This window comes from Peromyscus californicus, unplaced genomic scaffold (genome assembly GCF_007827085.1).
Source record: "Peromyscus californicus insignis strain IS unplaced genomic scaffold, ASM782708v3 Scaffold_4__1_contigs__length_199733344, whole genome shotgun sequence".
Taxonomy (NCBI): domain Eukaryota; kingdom Metazoa; phylum Chordata; class Mammalia; order Rodentia; family Cricetidae; genus Peromyscus; species Peromyscus californicus.
The window spans coordinates 65,918,904-65,937,897 of record NW_026294562.1 but is presented as its reverse complement, the minus strand read 5'-3'; the positions used below and the strand labels follow the sequence as shown (position 1 = coordinate 65,937,897).

Genomic DNA, 18,994 nt, shown 5'->3' with positions numbered 1-18,994 from the left:
TCTGAACCGAGACAAGCATGTTTTCATGTTAAGCTTTTCTAGGAATTGTGGCCAGCAAGTCAGGCTCCCAGAGAGGCAAGACAAGTGTCCCAGACAAGAGCCCTGATGGTCAGATGGAGTAAGAAAGAATCTGTCCTTGAATTGGGGAGTGGGTGAGGGCAGGGTCTGCTTCTGAACCACACAAAGGCCCAGCTATGGATGGGATCCTGGCTGTGTAGTAACTTGCATGACTCATTATTTGTTCGAAGTAATGATCTTTGGGGAAAGGACCGTTATATTTAGAGCCCGCTTGTCACGTTTAATAAATGGCAGTGACTGCTGCTCCCCGTAAAGCACTCTCCCAGGTCCTGCTTCCCTCCCTGGGGCCTCCCCTGGCCGGGGACCCACAGCAGCCCATGTCTGGGTAACTGATGGCTGCTGCCCAGTGGCCAGCTCAGACCAGTGACCTCCCAGGGTAGGGACACACCGTTCATCCAATCCAATCCCCAACTTGTTTCCTGACCCAATCTTCCGGGTGTCATGGGGCTTATCGCTTCATTGAGAATGTGGAAGTGGATGGGGAGCTGTCTCTGGCCGCATGTCCAACAACCAAATATCAAGAAGAGAGGCCACCCGGCCACCCCATCCCAGCACACTGATCTGATTTACAAACCTTTCCTAATGTGAAACAAATGCTGTGGGTGTGAATTCATACTTAACCGTAAAAGCCCAAGCATTACTCTGTCTCGTATTAAATACCACATATAACTCTCAGCAGGCTTTATGTTCTGTTTTACTGTCAGCAATGGCTAAAGCCGGCCTAACATTTTGTTTGGCAATTAGGAAAATTTGTAGTTTAATTTATTAAACCAAAAAAGCCAACAACTACACCAAATGCTGAATTCATCCCGTTTTTATGCCATGGGGGCAGCAGGGTTGCCTTTCCAATAATTTAATCATTCTCCTTTTATGGCCTACATGATTTAAATATTCCAAACAGTATTATTTAGGAAATAAAACCCTAATAAGTGAAATTGAGCTATACCACTTCAATAAAGGCTTAATATAAAGTTAAAATGTTTTAACTTTTTGGAAAGGAGCCAAGAACTTGAAGAGGGGGCAAGTGGGACACACAGCTTGCAAAGGCCACAAGAGCCCGGCAAACAACTTCTAACCCTGACATGCAGCACATAAGCTCGGGAATGAAGGACCCATAATAAACACCAACGCATCAAGACTGGAAGGAAAGGAAGGAAGGAAGAACTTTTAAAAAGGGGGCGGGAGGGGGGATGAAAAGCGTCCCGAAAGAGTTAGCAGTGTGTTATGAAAGGACAGGAGGAAAACTTGAGGGCACGCCACTCCCGGAAGCAGCTGGTCTGGAAAACCTGCATGTTTATTATGACCCTACCTGTGGCATCCCTTAAAGGGCAGGGATCCAGGGACAAATGGGCAAGTGCCATGGGTTTGGAAAGGGAGAGGGACACAGGGTGGGAAACTGGGGACAGAGGCCAGGACAAGGATACTCTACTGCAAGACACGTGATGGGAGAGAGACGCCATCAGATATTTGTCCAACTCCACAGGGTGCAGAACACCCAGCGAGCCCTCCAGCCATCAGTGGACTTTAGTTAATACGTATCAACTTTAGTTGGATTATAACCAGTGCCCCATACCCAGTGCAAAATCTTCACACTGGGAGGGAGCTGAGGGCCAAGGGGGCCACAGTAAAGGAACTTATGCCTTCAGTTTTCTATCAGCCTAAAATGGATCTGGAAAACAGTCTGGATGCACAGACAGGCAGCACACGTTAGGCAGCCCCAAAGTCCCTGCCTTGTGGTCTCCGCTTCCCTAGGCCCCCTTGCAATGCCAAGTCTCCCCTCCTGCCTGCCTGCGGGTGGCATTCTGCAGAGTGGGGCATAGGGTTCTGAATGGTGAGGACTTGGCACAAATACCGATCTGCCTTACCTGTCGGGACAGTACTTAGACCCTACCTATTCTACCTATGGCACTGAGGGTCTCGGCAAGGATGCTCAAGAAGGAAGCTTTCCCTCAAGCCAGGGCAGGGAGCATTTCTGACTCCAGAACCAGAATGATCAAGTTGAGTTGGCTGGGAGGGGTACCCTCTCCACTGGGTTATAGTCATCTTGTTCCTAATAACAGGCCCTATCCCCTGTCAAAGCTAGATGACCCACTGGCCCATGCCACCTGTACTCCTAAGGAAGGTGGGACATCCTTCTGGGCCTGTAATCCAATCTCAGGCTGGTGCTACACATGGTCACCCACGGACGGCCCTGACCAGGCTCAGGCATGACTTGTCTTTGGAGAGTCTAGAGCATCCACTCTGTACATTTGTCTACAATTTGGTGAAAACTCCAGAAAAGGAGGCATTGTGCCCTCATAGAAGCCTATACCACAGGGCCAGGCTCCAAAGTCAAGGATGGTCGTCCCCCCCACACACACACACACTCCTTTGTAAATTCACCAAATGTTTTGAGATCCTTGAACACTGCCAAAGTTGTGTTTGGTTGGGTCACTTTAAAATGGCACCCTGCCCTCGGTGCTTTCTTCTAAGAGAAAGAGCTGGGAATTACAAGCAGGGGGTGGGGGATCAGGGGTAGGGGTGGGGGATCAGGAGTAGAGGTGGGGCAGGCTAGAGCTGCCTGTCAGGGCCAAGGAGGCCTCCCCCCAGATGTGCGACAGCTCCTGAGTCTTCCAGCAGAGACATGCTGGAGCCGACTTCTTCCGCTAGTGGGGCCTGGGCTCTGTGTCCTGCAACAACACCACCCGAGCCCCTTCCTTTCTGCACATGGTAAACTCATTTCCTAGTGAATTACCGGGAAGGCACTCGGTATGGCCTGCTGCTTTCAGGAGATGCTCACTATCCATAGACACGGAGCCCCTCCTAGATTTTGAGCATTTTCTAACTGCGTAACCTTCAGTGAAGGAACTGCAGATAGACAGGTTTGAGGTTTGTTTGTTGTTGTTTTTTTCATTTTTTTAAGGGCATGAGAAATAAGTGATGCAAAAGCAAATGAAGTCAGAGTTCCCCCGTGCGCCTACACACAGTGTTCTTCATCCAATTGCTTGGCAAATTTACAGCATTTACAGTTTTGACAGATGTGACGGGCTGTTTTCTGAATAAAGCATTTTAGAAAGTGTTCTCGAGCTTCGAGGATGCAATGATCATTAGTTACCCCCAAGTCCAAGAAGCTTATAAAATACAACAAGAAAACCCTTAACCCATAAAATCCCTCCACTTATTTTTCTAAATGATAGCCATATTTTTATTTTAAAGCATTCATAATGCCAGCATAATGTCTCATTATATAGAGTTTTAACCACAAACGTTTTGGAGAGATTTGCTACTAAGATAAACAAACAAGAGGAGCGTGAGTTCTGGCGAGCAGTCGGGAGCGGACGGGTGAATGGTTTTCATTTTCTCCGAGTGCAAGCCAAGGCAGCTCTGCCAAGTACAGGTTAAGCTCCTCCAGTTCTCACTTCCTGTACCCCCACTTGTCAATCACTTCCTGTCTGCCACGACAATCTCCATCATTAGAGCCTGGAATTTTTATCTCCTCCAACATGCCTCCCGTTGCTACTGTGAGTTTGAATTCTGATAAATTATTCACCATCTTTGAAAAGTAACCGAAAATTATAGCATCAACTTGAGCCACCTATATCTGGAGAGGATCGCCCTCCTCCTCCCTGTGTGCGCCCCACATGCTTCCAGGAGGCCAGCTTCTCCTGCGTTCTCCAGCGTCACGACAAGGCCTCTGGCCAGCCCCAATTATCTTCTGGTGCACAGAGCGTAATTATTTGCTTCCTGTAAGCATGCGTAACAGAACTCTGAGTTTGGACGGCTTTCCATACGGTAATCCAATTCGTCCATGCCATCCTAACACGATTACAGGCACTGGCTATATCTTTGCTCTTCACCTGATAAGGCTGCCGCAGAGGCGCGGGATGGTCTGCGTCAACATCCCTCCTGGAGTATAGCTTCTGACAGCCCTGCTTCCAGCCCCTCCCTCCAGCCCTGCATTTTCATAGCAACGGGCTACTGCTTGCCGCTGCCTGCCCCTAACGGGCAGCACCACACAGCTTCAGCCCTTGAAAGAGCTGACGAGAAGCTGAGCTGGTTAAGTGTGCTGCAGAAGTCATTGTGGGCCTGTGGCTTGTTTTCTAACCCAGCTCTCTACTGGCCTGGCCTGGTCACCCTGTAGGCCTTACCCAGCCAGACCAGGCAGCCATAAATCTCTGCAGGCCTCCTCAGCCTAGAGCAGAGATGTAAACCCGAGACCTGAGGCTGGCCCTGAAACCCTCCTCTCCGTGACACACACCATCGGCTTATACAAAGATGTGCCATGCCTGATGCACAGTTGTGGCAGGGTGGTGGGCACAGAAGCGTGCACACAGAGTGGGTACTGTTCCTGGTGCCGCCCCATCTAAATGAAAGAGTGACACAGTGACTCTGTTAAGCTGCTCTTCCTCTTCTGTTTATTTTCAGGAGTTTATAAAAAAAAAAATATTAAAGGATGAATGAACGTGGTGAACTTTTTGCCTCTCTCCATTGGCATACCAGGGAATAAAACAGCCATTCACACCTGAGCCTGGCTGAGCCAAATGGGGCTCGTGCCAACCAGAATCAGAGTCTTTGTAGCCACTCCATTCATCCAAAGTGCATTTTAATATTGCCAAATATCTAGCCAATAGTTTCCTTCTCTGAAGTCTCCATGTATTAAAACAGACCCAGAACCAAAGAGTGTCTCAGCTTCCCAGCCAAGGCCAAGAGGAGGACTCCAGGGTTTCGAGGCCTGTTTGATGATAATTATATTCACTTTCAAGAAAACTGAGAAGGAAAAATTAACAGCAAACTATGCTGTTCTTGCTGTATTATGCATACAGGATGACAATCCATCATTTCAGAAGTTATCAAACAGGTCTCCATTTTGCAGGTTATCCAAATGCTACTGAATAGAAAACCTTGGGTTCCCTAAATGATGTGTAATTAAAATTATTTTTAAAATCCTCCTTGACAGGCCGAGGCTTAGCCAAAATGTAAATGACATTAAAGAAGACAATGAATTTAATTTTATTTAATGTCCCTTTTTGCAGATCCTCATTTACATAGCATTTTTAACAAAAGCGTTGACCTTATAAACGCTGGCATTTGTACAGCTTCGCCGCCGAGTTGGATTTAATCACGCTCGTGCAAGGCCATGAGGGAGGGAGCTTTAAGTTCGCTGCTTGGAGATGGAGTAGGAATAAAAACATCGGGACTGGTCAAATGTTTATCCACCCTGCTTCTGAAAACAACCTGACAGGAAGATGTAAGGGGCTAGGGAATAACCCAGTGCTGTTTGTAAGGCTTGGTAATAATCATACATAATCGTTTGGAAATATAGCTAATAAAAAATATAATGAGTGTTCAGCAAAATCGGCATTAGGCCCAAATTACATGATATTAATACTTGAACAGGTGCAGAAAGGAGCTTTAAATGAGGTAAATGAATAAATTGTCCCAGAGCACAACTGTGTGTGCTGACAAAAAGTCAATCCCATGAATAATTCAGCAAGCAGGACTGCCAGCAAAGGTCGGCTCTCTTTGACCTTTGTGACAGGAAGTGAAAGGAAACACTGTTGACTAAAAAAAGGAGAGAGAGAAGGGAAGGAAAAAAGAAAGAGAAAACCTCCAGTCCTTTTGGACTACCGTTCTGCAATCACTTTAAAGGTGCAAACTTAAAACACACAAATGAATCAAAGCAAGGCTTTGGAGGGAGGGCTGAGAGGAAGCACAGAGCTAAAAATCTCTGGTACTTACACCCTCGGACCAGAGACGGTGTGAAATCGCAGACAATGAGAGGTTAAGCAAATAATGTTTTTCTACAACCCAATGTCAATTATGTATAAAAATCTGAGGTCAGCTGAAAAGTATTTTCAGAGCCCACAGGGCTGAAATTCTGTAACAGCTGTTAAATATGACAAAACTTCATGCACCCCCCCCCCAAAAAAAAGAAAAACTACAGCCATTCCAAACTCTGTATGAAAGAAAATAGGATAAACAGATGTCTGGCTCCCAGACAGGAAAGTAGGACAGACTTGGAATGATAAGTCTCCCAAACTCTATAGACTAATGCCAGATTTATTGGGGAGGGGGCACTGCCTGCCGCAGAGATGCCAGCGAGCAGGACGCCAGAGACAGTGCCATCTGGAACCGCCCTGCAGAGCATGCTCTCAGTTGCACACAGCCCATGGTGTGCAGCCAGCCCAAGTGGGCAGCCGCATTGCCCTGCTCCCGAGGCCTCCACAGGCTGCAACAGTTGGACCCTGTGCTTCAGTGCTCCCCAAGCTGAGTGAGGAAGGGGAGGGTAAAGTGATGTGCCTTCCCCAGGCATTTCCAGAGCTCCTGAGGAAACAGACCCGGATGGCACAGGCGAATAATGTGAGCCCAAGTGTGGTTTTGGTTTAGCAGCTACGCCGACATCCTGTAATCACTTGCAGCCTTTGGAATGTACGGGTGAAACAGGAGAGATTTATCTGCTCATATTTGGGATATGTGGACAATGGGTGTTCCTAATGAAGACCATCTGCTTTTGTGTTTTCCCAGAAAACATTATTTCATGAGGAAAATAATACTCCCTTCCTCCTCAGCAATACCATAAAAATTCATGCATGTATATGTGAATGTGTACGCATTTGCATACACACACTTGCATATGTGAGGTGCCTTGGCTGTGCATGGCCGTGTGTGTGTGTGTGTGTGTGTGTGTGTGTGTGTGTGTGTGTGTGTGTGTGTGGTATGAGGAGGTAGGCCTCCTTCCTTGCATCTGGCTCTTTGTAGGTCAATTCAGTGTATGCAGATACATGTCCCTGTGCTTCTCTCTTACAGGTCATACCTTTACAATATTATATTCCTTCTCGACTTGGTAAGTTGCTATATTATTTTAAACACATGGAACTATAAAAAATTGTTTCTCCAACAGTGTTTTATGTGGGAGAAAACAGTCCACATAAGGAAAAGCTTCACAATAAATGAAAAGATTTCTAATGGGAGACATCTTCACTGCCCCCCTCCTTACTCTGAAGTGTCTTCCATGCCATTTGTAAGTATCTAATACTTCTGAAAGATAACTAAACTAAATTGTGTAATTAATTGATTTAAGGCATCAGGGTCTATAGAATGTGATTACCCTGCCAGAGCAGGGAGCTTACTTCCCTGTTCTCATAACACACAAAGCGGTTTCAACGTGTGGAAGAGCTTGGTGTGGGTTGGAGCAAATGTGGGTCCATTGATCTCAATTCAGGTTGGAATTATTGGTTTATATCCTCAGGACAAATATGCTTTATCTGGTCAGAACCTGCTAAATGTATCCAAAGGCCATAAGGAGCTGGTGAAGCACACTGTACAGAATTCTTAAGCCAACTAACCAAGTGAGAACAGGGCTGGTGGGGACTGGTAAACTCACCGATCTGATGGGACATTTTATTCTGCAATACTCAAGAGGAAACCCAGGCTAAAAACTCAACAGGAGCAACTAATTTTCAGAGGCAGTTCACACCCCACAGAAATGATCGTCATTATAAAATTGAGAGACATCTCTGTTGCAAATGACCACATTGCTCCAAAGAGATCGCCTACTGAAGACGAGCCTCTCTTTGATTAACACAAGCTGTCCTAGCGAACACTAAATTCATTTTTCCCTCTTCTAGAAATGTGCCTTAAACTGGAGATAGTGCCAATACCACAATCAGTTCACAGGGATTTACAGCAAGCAACAAAATGCTAATAGTATTTTGTCATTACAAGTGACAGCTCTCTTAAGAATGCTAAAAATGTACACTGTATTTGTCAGTACATAAAACTATCCTTACCTTAAAATCCCTAACACGGAAGGTGATTAAAATTCCTATAAAATTGTCATATCTTTGAATTTAGAAGCAGAGCAGATTTTTCATCAATAATTAAGACCTCCAAAGCATTTATGCCAAGCGTAAATGGAGCTTCAATTCTCCTTATTCAAATAAACATGGTAAACCCATTAACCAAATGTTTTTACATTTTTCCCTTCCTCTTGTGCTTCTAGAATATCAATGATCACATACTTCCCTTAGGTTATAAAGGTATGAGTGGTCTTTGCATATATTTTAATTAAACAAATATAAGAAAGACCCCTTCAGAAGAGAATTAAAGAGCAAATTTTGTATGCTGGAGGAAAGCACTACCACCCATCATGTGATTAAAAACTGAGCCCTGGATGTTATTCACTATCAATGTTCAATAAGTGATTGAACACTGAACAAATCCAAAGTGCTTTTGAAGGGGAAATCAGTGTCTAAAATGTGAGTCAAAGCAACATGGCCTTCCCAACATCATGGCATAGTTTTTTTTTTTTTTTAAAGTCATGATTTAAAACCAAACCACATTTAAAATCTCCAAGCAGAGAGGTGAAGCATTTTCACAATCTTGCATTAAAGGCTAATGTGGGCTGCTTTTCAAGCATCTTCCACTCAGACAAGATTCCAATGGCTGTTCGGTATACTTTTAGCCCATTCAAAATAAAATAAAATAAAATGAGTTCCATCTCCAACAACAACCCAAAGCTGTATGACTTCCATAGCCACAACACCGAAACAAATATAATTACATTGATTTCTGTAGCTCCAGTTTCGTAAGGCATTGAACTTGTTCTCAACTGCCTGAGTGACGGCCACAACTGGTCAGCCCTATTTGATTACTAATAAGAGAGCTGTCCCTTCTGTCAGATACCGAACATTCTCCACTAAGCAAACAGCTATTCCAGCTAGTTAAACATTAGCAATGCTCCCCACCGGTGCCGCAGACTTCTTTAGGCTTAACTCGTGGGGTTTTCCGGGTTTAATTTTTCAGACCCTGGACAGCAAAGTTCATGATCAAAAGATAACTTTGTAATGAAAGCTGCTGAAACTCAACCCCTCTTCAAAACAGTCTAACCCTCTGCCTCACAAAACTGGTGTCATATATACACGTCTAACATTTATTCGATTTGGGTACCAATTTCAAAATCTGCAGTCAATCACACACTGGGCCCCTTGCTGCTCCCCATTGTTGGGAAGAAAGAAATCTCCTCTCCTCCTCAGAATAGCCTGGGTGAGTCAGGAGGGGAGGGTGGCACTGTTTTTGTTGTTTTCACTAAGGCAATGCCAAGTGCACATTAGCACCATTAGGACTAATGATTGGTATCTTAAAAGGATGCCACGTTGCCCAAGGAACATGATAAATGGCGAGATGAGGAACAGCAAACCTAAAGAATGCATATAGCTAATCTAGTTATGGAAATTAATGTTGGAAATGTAACCAGCATGTGTAATTAGTTTCAATTATAACAACTTTGGTTTGTTAGTTACATATTTGCTACTTGACATAAAACGACAGCCACAATTGGAAAAAAATTAGGAGACATTTTGCAACTAATTGAGAGCAGATTAAATTCATTCTACCACTGGGCGATGATTGCAAGAACACCACCACCCAAGCTTCAACTTCAACGACCATTCGAGGTTTTATATATATATAATGCAAAAAAAAATGAGATACTTGTTAACAAATTAGCAGAAAGCATTTTATGACATATCTCTGGGTTTAAAGCCAGAGACTCTCTAGGCATAAAGTGCTCCTCACAGTGAGAGCAGTGGCAGATGAAACTGCTTCCCTTGACAACTCGCAAGCAATTACTGAATCCCCACAGAGCGAGCCACCGGGTTTCCACGTCAACCCACCTGTGCATGATAACACACGCGGACAAATGGTGCCGTGCACAAGATGAGCCCCCACACCAGCCTCCAAGCTAAGGAGCCACTGGGAACCGAGCAAGGCAGAGAGGTTTGCTGGTTGCTACCATTTTGTTTGGAAAATAGAGAAGTCATCCTTACCTGTCAATGATTACAGGGTCTGAGGGCGTCTCGTTTCTATTGCCACAACTCTTCTTGTCGCAGCACCGGCTGTGGGGCAATTGTAAACATGGCTTTTAGTATTCATCTCAGCTTCCTCTGTCCGACTTGTAATTTTTTTTTTTTTTCAAAGTCTGACAATGAAGCGGTAGGAGTCAAGAAAATAGTTTTCCCACTTAGGCAGCTTGACAAATTTCAACCTAAGTGAGTTCACACGCTCTTCAGCTAAACTTACGCTGTAACTTTCTGCCAGAAGGAGCAGAGTTAAACACATCTATTAATACTAGCGGGGTAGCCAGAGCTCCTATACAAATTATGATGCTAAAATGCCGAAAACATGCTGTTGGTGTTTGTCTTTGCAATGAACTGAGGAGAAAAGGCTGGAGGCTGGGGAATAACTTTTCACAGCTTCAGCTTTTGTTTACCTCCAATTGTCAAGCTGTTATTTCTGGAAAAGATGCAAGATGCCACCTCTACCCAATATTTCTTTGGGGCATTTATTAATTATAAGCACAAAAGCATGCATCAATCTATCACAAACGTCTATTGTCGCTTCTTTAAGCCTACCTTAACTCTGTTATTGAAACTTTAATTAAAGCAGAAACGAAACAAAAATGTTATGCTTCTCGCATTTTAAAAAAGCATACTTGTATAATGGTTACATGTCTAAATTAGCTAAATTAACACCATATGGTAGGCAAAGTATATAAAGCCTTTTAAAGCTGACAGCTAAAGTGATTAAAGAAAGTCTACAGTCTTCCACTTAGAGCTTAAATCACATCTGTGCGCTTTCTATGTTAATTGCTGTACATGCAGAAGTGGATAATAAAGAAATTCCACTTTATTGGTTGTAATTTATATTTATTACCTGATATGAGAAAAAGTCAGCTTTTGTATATTGGTGCTGTAACAATACCTCTGCTCAGAAGTGGCATTCAGGCAACAGGCACCATAGCCTAGGAGAGTATGCCCCTCAGAGTACGGGGCCTGCTACTGTAGGCTGCTAGCCTGCACAACCTTTCCTTATTATTCCTTGCAACTATATTTCACATGCCACACATACAAAGTCAATGATGCGTTTTTATTCGCCATGTAGGGGCGAAACTCTTGTGGTAGTTAGAAAAAAAACAGGTGGGAAATTGCTCTTCTGACAGAGATCTCAAGTAACGGCACGCTATCTAACAACAATATGAACGATGCATCGCTGCTCTAGGGAAGAGGTTAACTGACAGAATCACAATCCAATTCTCACATACACGAGCTCTGTAATAAGTACAAAAGGCTTTCCTTTTTATCAATAACAGACAATTGTACGTCTCAGGATGCGAGCATCGGAGAAGGAAGTAGTCAAATGAGTCCCAGTGAACTCTGACTCCCGCGCGAGGACAGATGCATCCCCTGGTCTGTTTTCTTTCTTTCTCTCTTTCTTTCTTTTTTAACTATATTGCCACGACACGGCCAATACATTAATCCGCTCGGCTGAGCAGCGGGTTGCACTGACCATCATCACTGACAGGGAAATGAGGTCGGACGATGCTCTGGCCCGGCCTGGGGCCTCTGGCCTACTAGGTTTCAAGGGATGCCCTCTCTCCCGCAGTTGGGGTGGGGTGGCCAGCGCCTGCAAGCGTTGCCTGCGTAGACTTGGCTGGCGCCGAGGCCGCCTGCCTCCCGGGGGGTGGGGGTGGGGGCTCACCTGCACATGATCTCGTGGGTCAGCAGAACGCGGCACATCTCCGGGTTCTTGTCCTGGCCTTCATAAACGATGGCCTGCGTGGGGGACAAGCAGAGGCAGGGGTCACGAAGAGCCTGCGGCTTGGGCGCCAAACCACCACGGGCACTGCAGGCCTCGCGGGTGGCAGGTGCACAGCCCCCGAGGGGAGACAACCGGCACAACAGGCCACCCTCCCACCCCATCACCCCAGGCGCGGGGCCAGGCCTCAGAGGCCTCTCACCGCCCGCTTGCCGAGCTCTTCCCACGGGCGCACGCCGGGCCTGGGCTCCGGAGGGCTGCGGGAAGGGCGCGGCAGGGCCTGCCAAGACCAGGGCGCAGCCTGCAAGGGCGCGCGGACTCCCACCGGGCTCCTAGTGTCTGGGCCACCGCAGCCTGGCGGGATCCTCCGGCCATTGTCTACACTAAGGCGGGATAGCTCTGTCGGAGGAAGCCGATCGCAGTATGATGAGACTACAGACGCCAAGAGGTCGCGAGGCGCAGGAGAAGCCCTCCTCGCGCCATAAGGTGCTGCCCGGGCCGGGACCCCAGCCTCCAGCCCTGCGCCCTGCCCGCGCCTCCCCCCGCCCCCTCCGCCGCCCCCCGGAGCCCGAGCAAAGGCCGGCGGCTTGAGCTGCGTGGCTAGGCGTCCCGGACCAGCGGGAAGTCGTGCACAGCGGCCGCACGTGTTCGCACCACGCCGGGGAGCTGGTGGCCCGCAGGAGGGCCCGGGCCCGGGGCGCCCCTGCCCGCGCGGCCACGTGCTCCTCGCCCGATGATATTTGGGAAGAAAGTGCTAATGGCCAATCTGGTGTTTATTTTCAAAGTGCTAACAATGATTTTTCTCGGGTAAAAAGGCAGTGTCTGCGCGCACGCTCGGGTGGGTTTTGAGCAGAGGCTCCGCCAGATGGTGCGAAGCCCTAGGTGCGCTCACGCCGGCGCCCAGCCCCGCTCCACCGCCGGGAGCCGCGGCTCGGCCGCCCTCGCCGCCGCCGCCCGCCTCGCCCAAAGGAGAGGAGAAAAGGCCACTGGGGGAGGGGCGGGAGGCGGGGGCCGCTAGCCGCAGGTTCCGGGCAGAAAATTCCTCCAAGGGGGAGGGCTGCCCTCTCGCCAGTTCCCGCCCCCCCACCGCTGGAAATTACTTCCAACCTCCTCCGGCACTTTCCTGCACTTCCAGGCGGACAAAGCCCTTTCTGCTAGGCGTCCAGGACTGGCTTCCTGGGAAGAGGGAAGAGTCTCCGCCAGCCTCGGTCCGCGGCCTGGAGCTCGGCCCGCTCGGAACCACAGAAGTGATGGGAGTCACCACAGGCCAACGAACAGCCTGGGGCTGCTGGGCTAGCGGCCTTGGCGACACCAGTACTTCTGAAAGAATGGCTTGTCCTCCGATGATCCCCGTATTTATATTTGATTTATTTTTTATTTTGTAGCACAAACAGAAATCCATAAACTGTCGGTTCAGCGCCATTGACTCTTTGATCAGTTACTGGGCTATTTCTTTACTTTTTCCCCTATCCCCGTCAGTGAGGAGATTAAATGCCTGTATTTTCTGCACCGTGTACACTGCAAAGACTAGGCGAAATGAACAATAAAAGTGTACTTTAAACGAAGCCTCCTGCCTCTCCCGTACGTGAGGCACAGAAACTTAGCAGCGCCTGCAAAACCCTCCTAATTAGACTACAGCGATTCGCAAAACCTTCTGCCCGACATACAAAGGAAATAAAAGGCGCCTGACAAACAGCAGCCGAGTTCCAGAGCTTCTGTGAATCAGTGCAAGGCTGGCAAAAGGGCACACCACAGTCTGTGTCAGAAAAACAGGTTTACCTGCCAGATCTTTGCTCCAGGAGAAAAACCACACAGCTCTGCGGCTGCAGACATTAAAGCCTCATGCTCTGGCTGCCTAGGTAAGGACAAACTTTTTCAAAGAGAAATAAAATGTGCAAATTGTGCTCAGAGAATGGGACGTGTGTGTGCCAGACTGCAGGAAGCTTGGAGGAGGGTTCTTTCCCAGCTGGTTCACAACTCTGAAAGTTAGCATCCAAAATGAAAAGGCTACTTTCATTTCAAGTGTGAAGTGCAACTTACAAGTCTATTCTAACTTCTAAAGGAATCAGTGCAGGGTGTGTTTAATTTAGGTATTCTATATACATACACCCAACCCTCTATTTTAAGAAAGTAGAAACAACATCCTTAAAACAATAACACATCACCCAGCACAACATTAGCAGCCAGAGACTGAAGACCGTCCAAAAGCAATGAGGCGCTTTTCTGCAGTTAATCACATTACTGATAGCCAATAGTTATCATCAGAAAAGTTGACCAAGACAGGTTAAATAATTTAATAAGGAACTGCTTGTAATTATGTTATTTACAAGGTATGACAGGGGTGGGAGAGAGAGCAGAGCTGTGGATGGGTTTCGGTGACCCCTGGAGCTCAGACTCTGAATTATGGAGATGGGGGGCTGAGAGGTGAAGATGGACTAGAGGAGAACAAGGTGACTTTTCACCCCAGCACATTTAACTTTTAAATCCAAATACACGTCTCGTGTTACTAGACCATGACACTAGAAAGGAGGAGGGAAAATAACTAATCGAGCTTAACTCGATGAGCTTTGGGACAGGGTTAGCTGTCTTTGCAGGGGGGAGGGATCAATGAAATCACTCCAAGCAGAGAAAGAAACGTTTAAAAATAAACAAGGGGGTCTTGAAATTTTTCTGTCAAATATTAATTACCATAATTAATTAAGACAGAGTTTGATTCCAATCACAAGTCATTTAATAAAGCATATATGTCCTGTTTTAATGACAGCATAAACTATTGTAGCAACCGCTCCATTTATTCCAATAAATATGGAATTCTCATTAGCATGTCAAGGAAGCGAAATGAAAAACAAATACAGGAGCTCCATTTGTCAGTCTGCTCTCTCAGCCCCAGGACAACCCCAGCTCAGCAGTAAGGGAAAAACAATGAATACAGAGGCTTCAACTTTCTCACCTGCTTGGTCATTGAATCTATGAGGCGGACATAGAGATCTTGCTCTGTTCTGACGCCTGTGGCGGGGGGAGAAAAAGAAACAGACAAATTCTCAGCAAGATGTTAGCCTGAACCTCAGGAGGGACACCCGGGCCTCGGCAAGCCAGTGCCTGGGACTACTGCCTCCACGGGGCAGCAAAGCTTTAAGGCAATCCCTACAAAACTGAGAGGGAGACAGAAAACCCCAGCCGCCTCTGACATTTTTCTTTTCTTAATTAAGAGTCTCGGGACTCTTAGGGTTTGCATTTGGAGGTGGAAGAAGTCTATCTGGCAGAGAGCAGGCCTGAGTGCAGCTCTGGCCCCACACGGTCGTTTATTTTTCGAAAAGAGAATGCACCTATGGAAACAGAGTCCGAACTCCTTCCAGCGCCTCTAGAGGGTTCTTCTCTTTCTAAGCCGTGCACAGGAAGTAAGTTATGCTCGGCTTACGGAGCTACCCCCATCTCAATAATTAACATTAATTTGCAAAATTGAAAAAAGTCACTTAAAAGTGATGTTCTGCAGGAGCCCTTATCGATCCCCCTTTTACTTTCTACTTCAAGCCCCACCGGTTAATCATGTGAAGTGCCATCGACTTATCGATCGTTTATGTTTTGTTTTCCTTCTATGCCATGAGAAGATTTCGTGTTTACACCCATGTCATTTTAATCTCAAAATCTTTATGTCCTGGAACCATCACGGGAAGGGAGAGTCAGCGCACAGGGCCAGAGGGCAGGCAGCAGGCAGCCGTACTCACCATTGCTGTACAGTAGCTGCAGCTTATAGTGAATGCCGTTGTTGGTTTTCTCGTTGTTCGGCTCCTGAAAGCAACGATAAATAATTGCATTTAGCGTGGCCGCCCGTCAGGCGCGGTCACCGCGTTCGGTCCCCCTCCAGGATCGAGGCCCCTCGGCCTCACAGACTGCAGGCAGGATTCCTGGCTCGCAGCTACGCGGTGATGTCACTTTTCCTGCTGCAAGCCCAGCGTTCCCCTCGCCCCCAGTGAGTCCGAGGGCACAGAGAAGTTGCCCGGCCCTTGGCGGGGCCAGTGCGACCGCACGTGGCGGCGGGGTCGCCGGGCAGAGCGCTCCCGCCGCCGAGGGGGGCACTCGGACCCCGTGCGCGGGCACCGACTGCCCCCTACTCCTGGAGAGGGAGGGTGCGATCGCCAGTGTACACTTACTTTCTCTTTCTCCACAAAGTCCACAAAAGCGGTCCTTTCGATCTCCACCGGCTGCCCCTGCCTGTCGTAGAGCGCCAGCACGAAGTGGAAGAAATTGGATTTCCGGAGGTTGGAAGGCGGCTGCTTCTCGAAGTGCGCCCGCGCCAGCCCCACGCCGCTGCAGGAGGAAAGGGACAGCGGCCCGGTGAGCAGCGCGGCGCTGGCCGGAGGAGGGGGCCGGACCGGGCCGGGGCCAGGGCGCGCGGGGGCGGCCGGTACGTACCTCTGGGCGGCCGTGTTGGCGTCCACCACGCCCGCCGTGTGCATCCACGAGCGCACCGGGTTCATGCCGCTGCCCAGCGGCTCCTCCTTCATGGTCGTCCCCCCGCGCGGAATATTCTCCTGAATCCCAAACATGAACACTGCTGGCGGCGGCCGCGACTCCCGGCCGAAAGCGCGTCCGCGGTCGGCGGCGCTCGGGGCTCGGCGGCAGGAGGCTGCCCTGGCCGCCCTGGCCCTGCTCGGCGCCTGCGGTGCGGCCCGCCGCCGGCTTCAGCCCGTCCCGGGCAGGCGCGGCATACACCGGCGGCCGGGCGCTGCGGACGGCCGGAGACGCGGGCGGGCTGCACCGGCGGCGGCGCGGCGCTTCGGAGGAGCAGGGCGCGATGGACGCGGTGGCCGCGGCGGCGCTTGTTGTTGTTGTTGTTTGCAGACGCGCTCAACGTGGTGTCATCCTAGCCAGGCGGCGTCCGCGGCTGCAGGACACTGCGGGATCGCCCGCTTCTGGCGCGGCCCGCCTGCTCCAAAGACAAATAAACGGGGCAGTGAGTGCCGCGGCGCAGTCCCGGGCGCAGGCGGGGCGCGGCGGGGCCTGGAGCGGCGCGCGCAGCGGACGGAGGCGCACAAAACTCAGCCCTCTCTCCCCGAGGAATGGACCCTTTCCCGGGAGCCAAAACTCGAAGCCCCCGGGAGCGGCGCTGTCAGAGGGTGACGTCGGGGGGCGGCGCCTGCGCCATATATGGGAGCGGCCGCCCCTCGCCGCGCCCCTCGCCGCCGCCGCCGCCGCGCTCGCCGACTGACTGCCTGACGGCGCCGCGAGCCGGCCCGAGCCCCGCGAGCCCCGCGAGCCCCGCCGCCGCCGAGCGCCACCGAGCGCCGCCACCGCCCCCGGCCACGCGCCACGGCTCTTCGAGCCCAGCCGCAGCCGAGGAAGTTACCTCCCGCCCAAATAAATCTCGCAAAGAAACGATCGCAGCCAGTGCATAAGTGCTGCTTGGCCCGTTATACCTGCCCACAAGACCTGCCACACAGTCAAAACACCATGGGCCGGAGGAGGGGCGCCCCAAGTCGCCCACATGCATACAATAAATGCCAGGGCAGCACTGGCCCTGGGGCGTCCCAAAGGGAACAGCAGGAAGAGGCTGGAAGGGCGCGCGGGAGGGGATTCCAGGGGAGGGAGGGACAACAACGGACTAGGGGAAGAGGGTGCCTAGTTCCCCTCCTGTGGTGCACACACCCCGCCGCCACCAGGGCAAGAGGCGCAGCTCAGTTCGATTTCTAGGCAGACCTAAGGCTGCTGCTGGGCCGGTGTGCCCACATCTGAGCCCCGCTGGGTGCCCCATGCTTTCTACCCAGGCAGAGCCTGCTGATTGTGGGGCCGGGGTCCACGTCGGAGACAGGTTTCTTCAGATGCCCCCTATCCCTCCGATGGCCACAGGAGTTTCAGGCCCCTGGCCTGTCCTTGGGCGCGGCAGTGACAAAGAAGGCTGGGCCCTCTCTGGGCCGACGGAAAGAGCGCTCAGCCTCTCCGGCGACCCGGAGCTGGTGTCCAGCCTGTTACGCGCACTGAGAGGTGGCCAGAACTCCCAGCTCCAACCGCCTGAAAAGCAGAGCAGATGCCGTGGGCGCCAGGGACCCTGCCCTCTGCGCCGCCCGGCCTGGGTGAGCGCGCTCCGTGCGGCTCCCCGACCTGGTTTCGAGGAACCCGGAGGGCAGCTGGGAATCCGGCAGCGGCCCTGATTTGGTTCCCAGGCGCCCGGCCCGCCCAAAGGAGATCTGTGCGACGCGGGACAGAAGCCCAGGGGACGACCTGGAGATGTCCCAGGCTCTTTCCTGCCACGCGAAATAAGGCCCTTCTGGTTTTAAAAGAAGAAGAAGAAAAAGAAAAGGTTTCTGTGCTCAAGTGTCGCAGGGCAGCCTCTTCCCGCCGGGCCTGGGGTAGCTCTTCCTTTTTTGTGAATTGGTGGCGTGTGTACGTTAATATTTTAATTAATCGGGAAAATCGAAGTCCGATTTACGTTATCTGGGGAGCCCCTACACGCTACTTGGAAGGGGTGAGAGAAAAGATGTGCTGGAAAGCAATCTATTTTGCTGGTGTTGGGGGTTAATGACTATTGCCAAAGATAAGTGAATTATCAAAGCTGTTGCGCCAGTCCCATCTCAAAATCCATTACGGGGCCGGCCGTCTAATTAAATACGTAAGTATAATAAAATCATATTTTATGACTATTTGAGGGTAATGAGATTAGTCTTTAGAAGCGATCGCCACATATTAAAAATGCCACTGTCTATAGAATGTTAATAACCTTAAATCAAAGTGTATGGAAACTCCTCACGATAAATTAAAAGAAAATTTCTGTATTCCTAATAAGCCCGGCGTTTTCCACTCACAGCAGACCCCCATGCAAGAAGCAACACTTTTTTCCTGGAAAGACAACACAGAATAAAGTTGGCCATGGGTGGAGGGTGAGGTTGAGAGACGCTTTGTCTCTGTGTGTTCCAAGGCTTGGGGGCTCACACAGGGTGATCGACAAGGCCAGCATCAATGACAGAATATGCTAAGTGCCTTTTTAGGCAGAGATGAAGTTGGGAAAAGAATACAATACTTGCTTTGTAGCACACTTCCTAAAGTGTCCAGCCTGGGCTGTAGGTGCCCGTCCTTGCGCTAAGGCAAGTGTCATGCTTAAAATCATTTACAGTATCTTTAATTCAGATTACACGCGCCAAGGCGATTTAAATCTGATTACCAAATTAGAAGGTTTAAAAACAAATCCTTCTAAATCTGATACTGTTGACTAAAGAGGGGGAGAAAAAGTTCCATAAGCCCATCACATAAGGTAACGATCCTGCCCCAGAAAGAAAGGGGGTTTTAAACCTTTTTGACAACAAATGCAGCTGCCCCGCTATTTTGGACGATATTAAGCGAAAATGAA

The 18,994-nt window shown here is 49.4% G+C and overlaps 1 protein-coding gene across 9 annotated transcripts in view; it reads right to left on the bottom strand.

Moving 5' to 3' along the window:
• Positions 1–16,301, bottom strand: part of Ebf3 (EBF transcription factor 3) — a 121,427-nt gene extending 105,126 nt beyond the window's left edge. For 3 of the 9 annotated variants that reach the window (XM_052712628.1, XM_052712629.1, XM_052712627.1), the window contains exons 1-6: positions 16,066–16,300; positions 15,804–15,960; positions 15,378–15,441; positions 14,603–14,658; positions 11,596–11,669; positions 9,885–9,953 (exon numbers count right to left, since the gene is read on the bottom strand). In XM_052712628.1, the coding sequence (XP_052568588.1) occupies positions 9,885–9,953; positions 11,596–11,669; positions 14,603–14,658; positions 15,378–15,441; positions 15,804–15,960; positions 16,066–16,199 (554 nt within the window). In that variant the 5' untranslated portion in view covers positions 16,200–16,300. Of the gene's footprint in view, positions 1–9,884; positions 9,954–11,595; positions 11,670–14,602; positions 14,659–15,377; positions 15,442–15,803; positions 15,961–16,065 lie in introns of all 9 variants that reach the window. The other 6 variants (XM_052712633.1, XM_052712631.1, XM_052712632.1 and 3 more) reach the window with 3 other exon arrangements.
• Between the last annotated feature and the right edge of the window lie 2,693 nt (positions 16,302–18,994).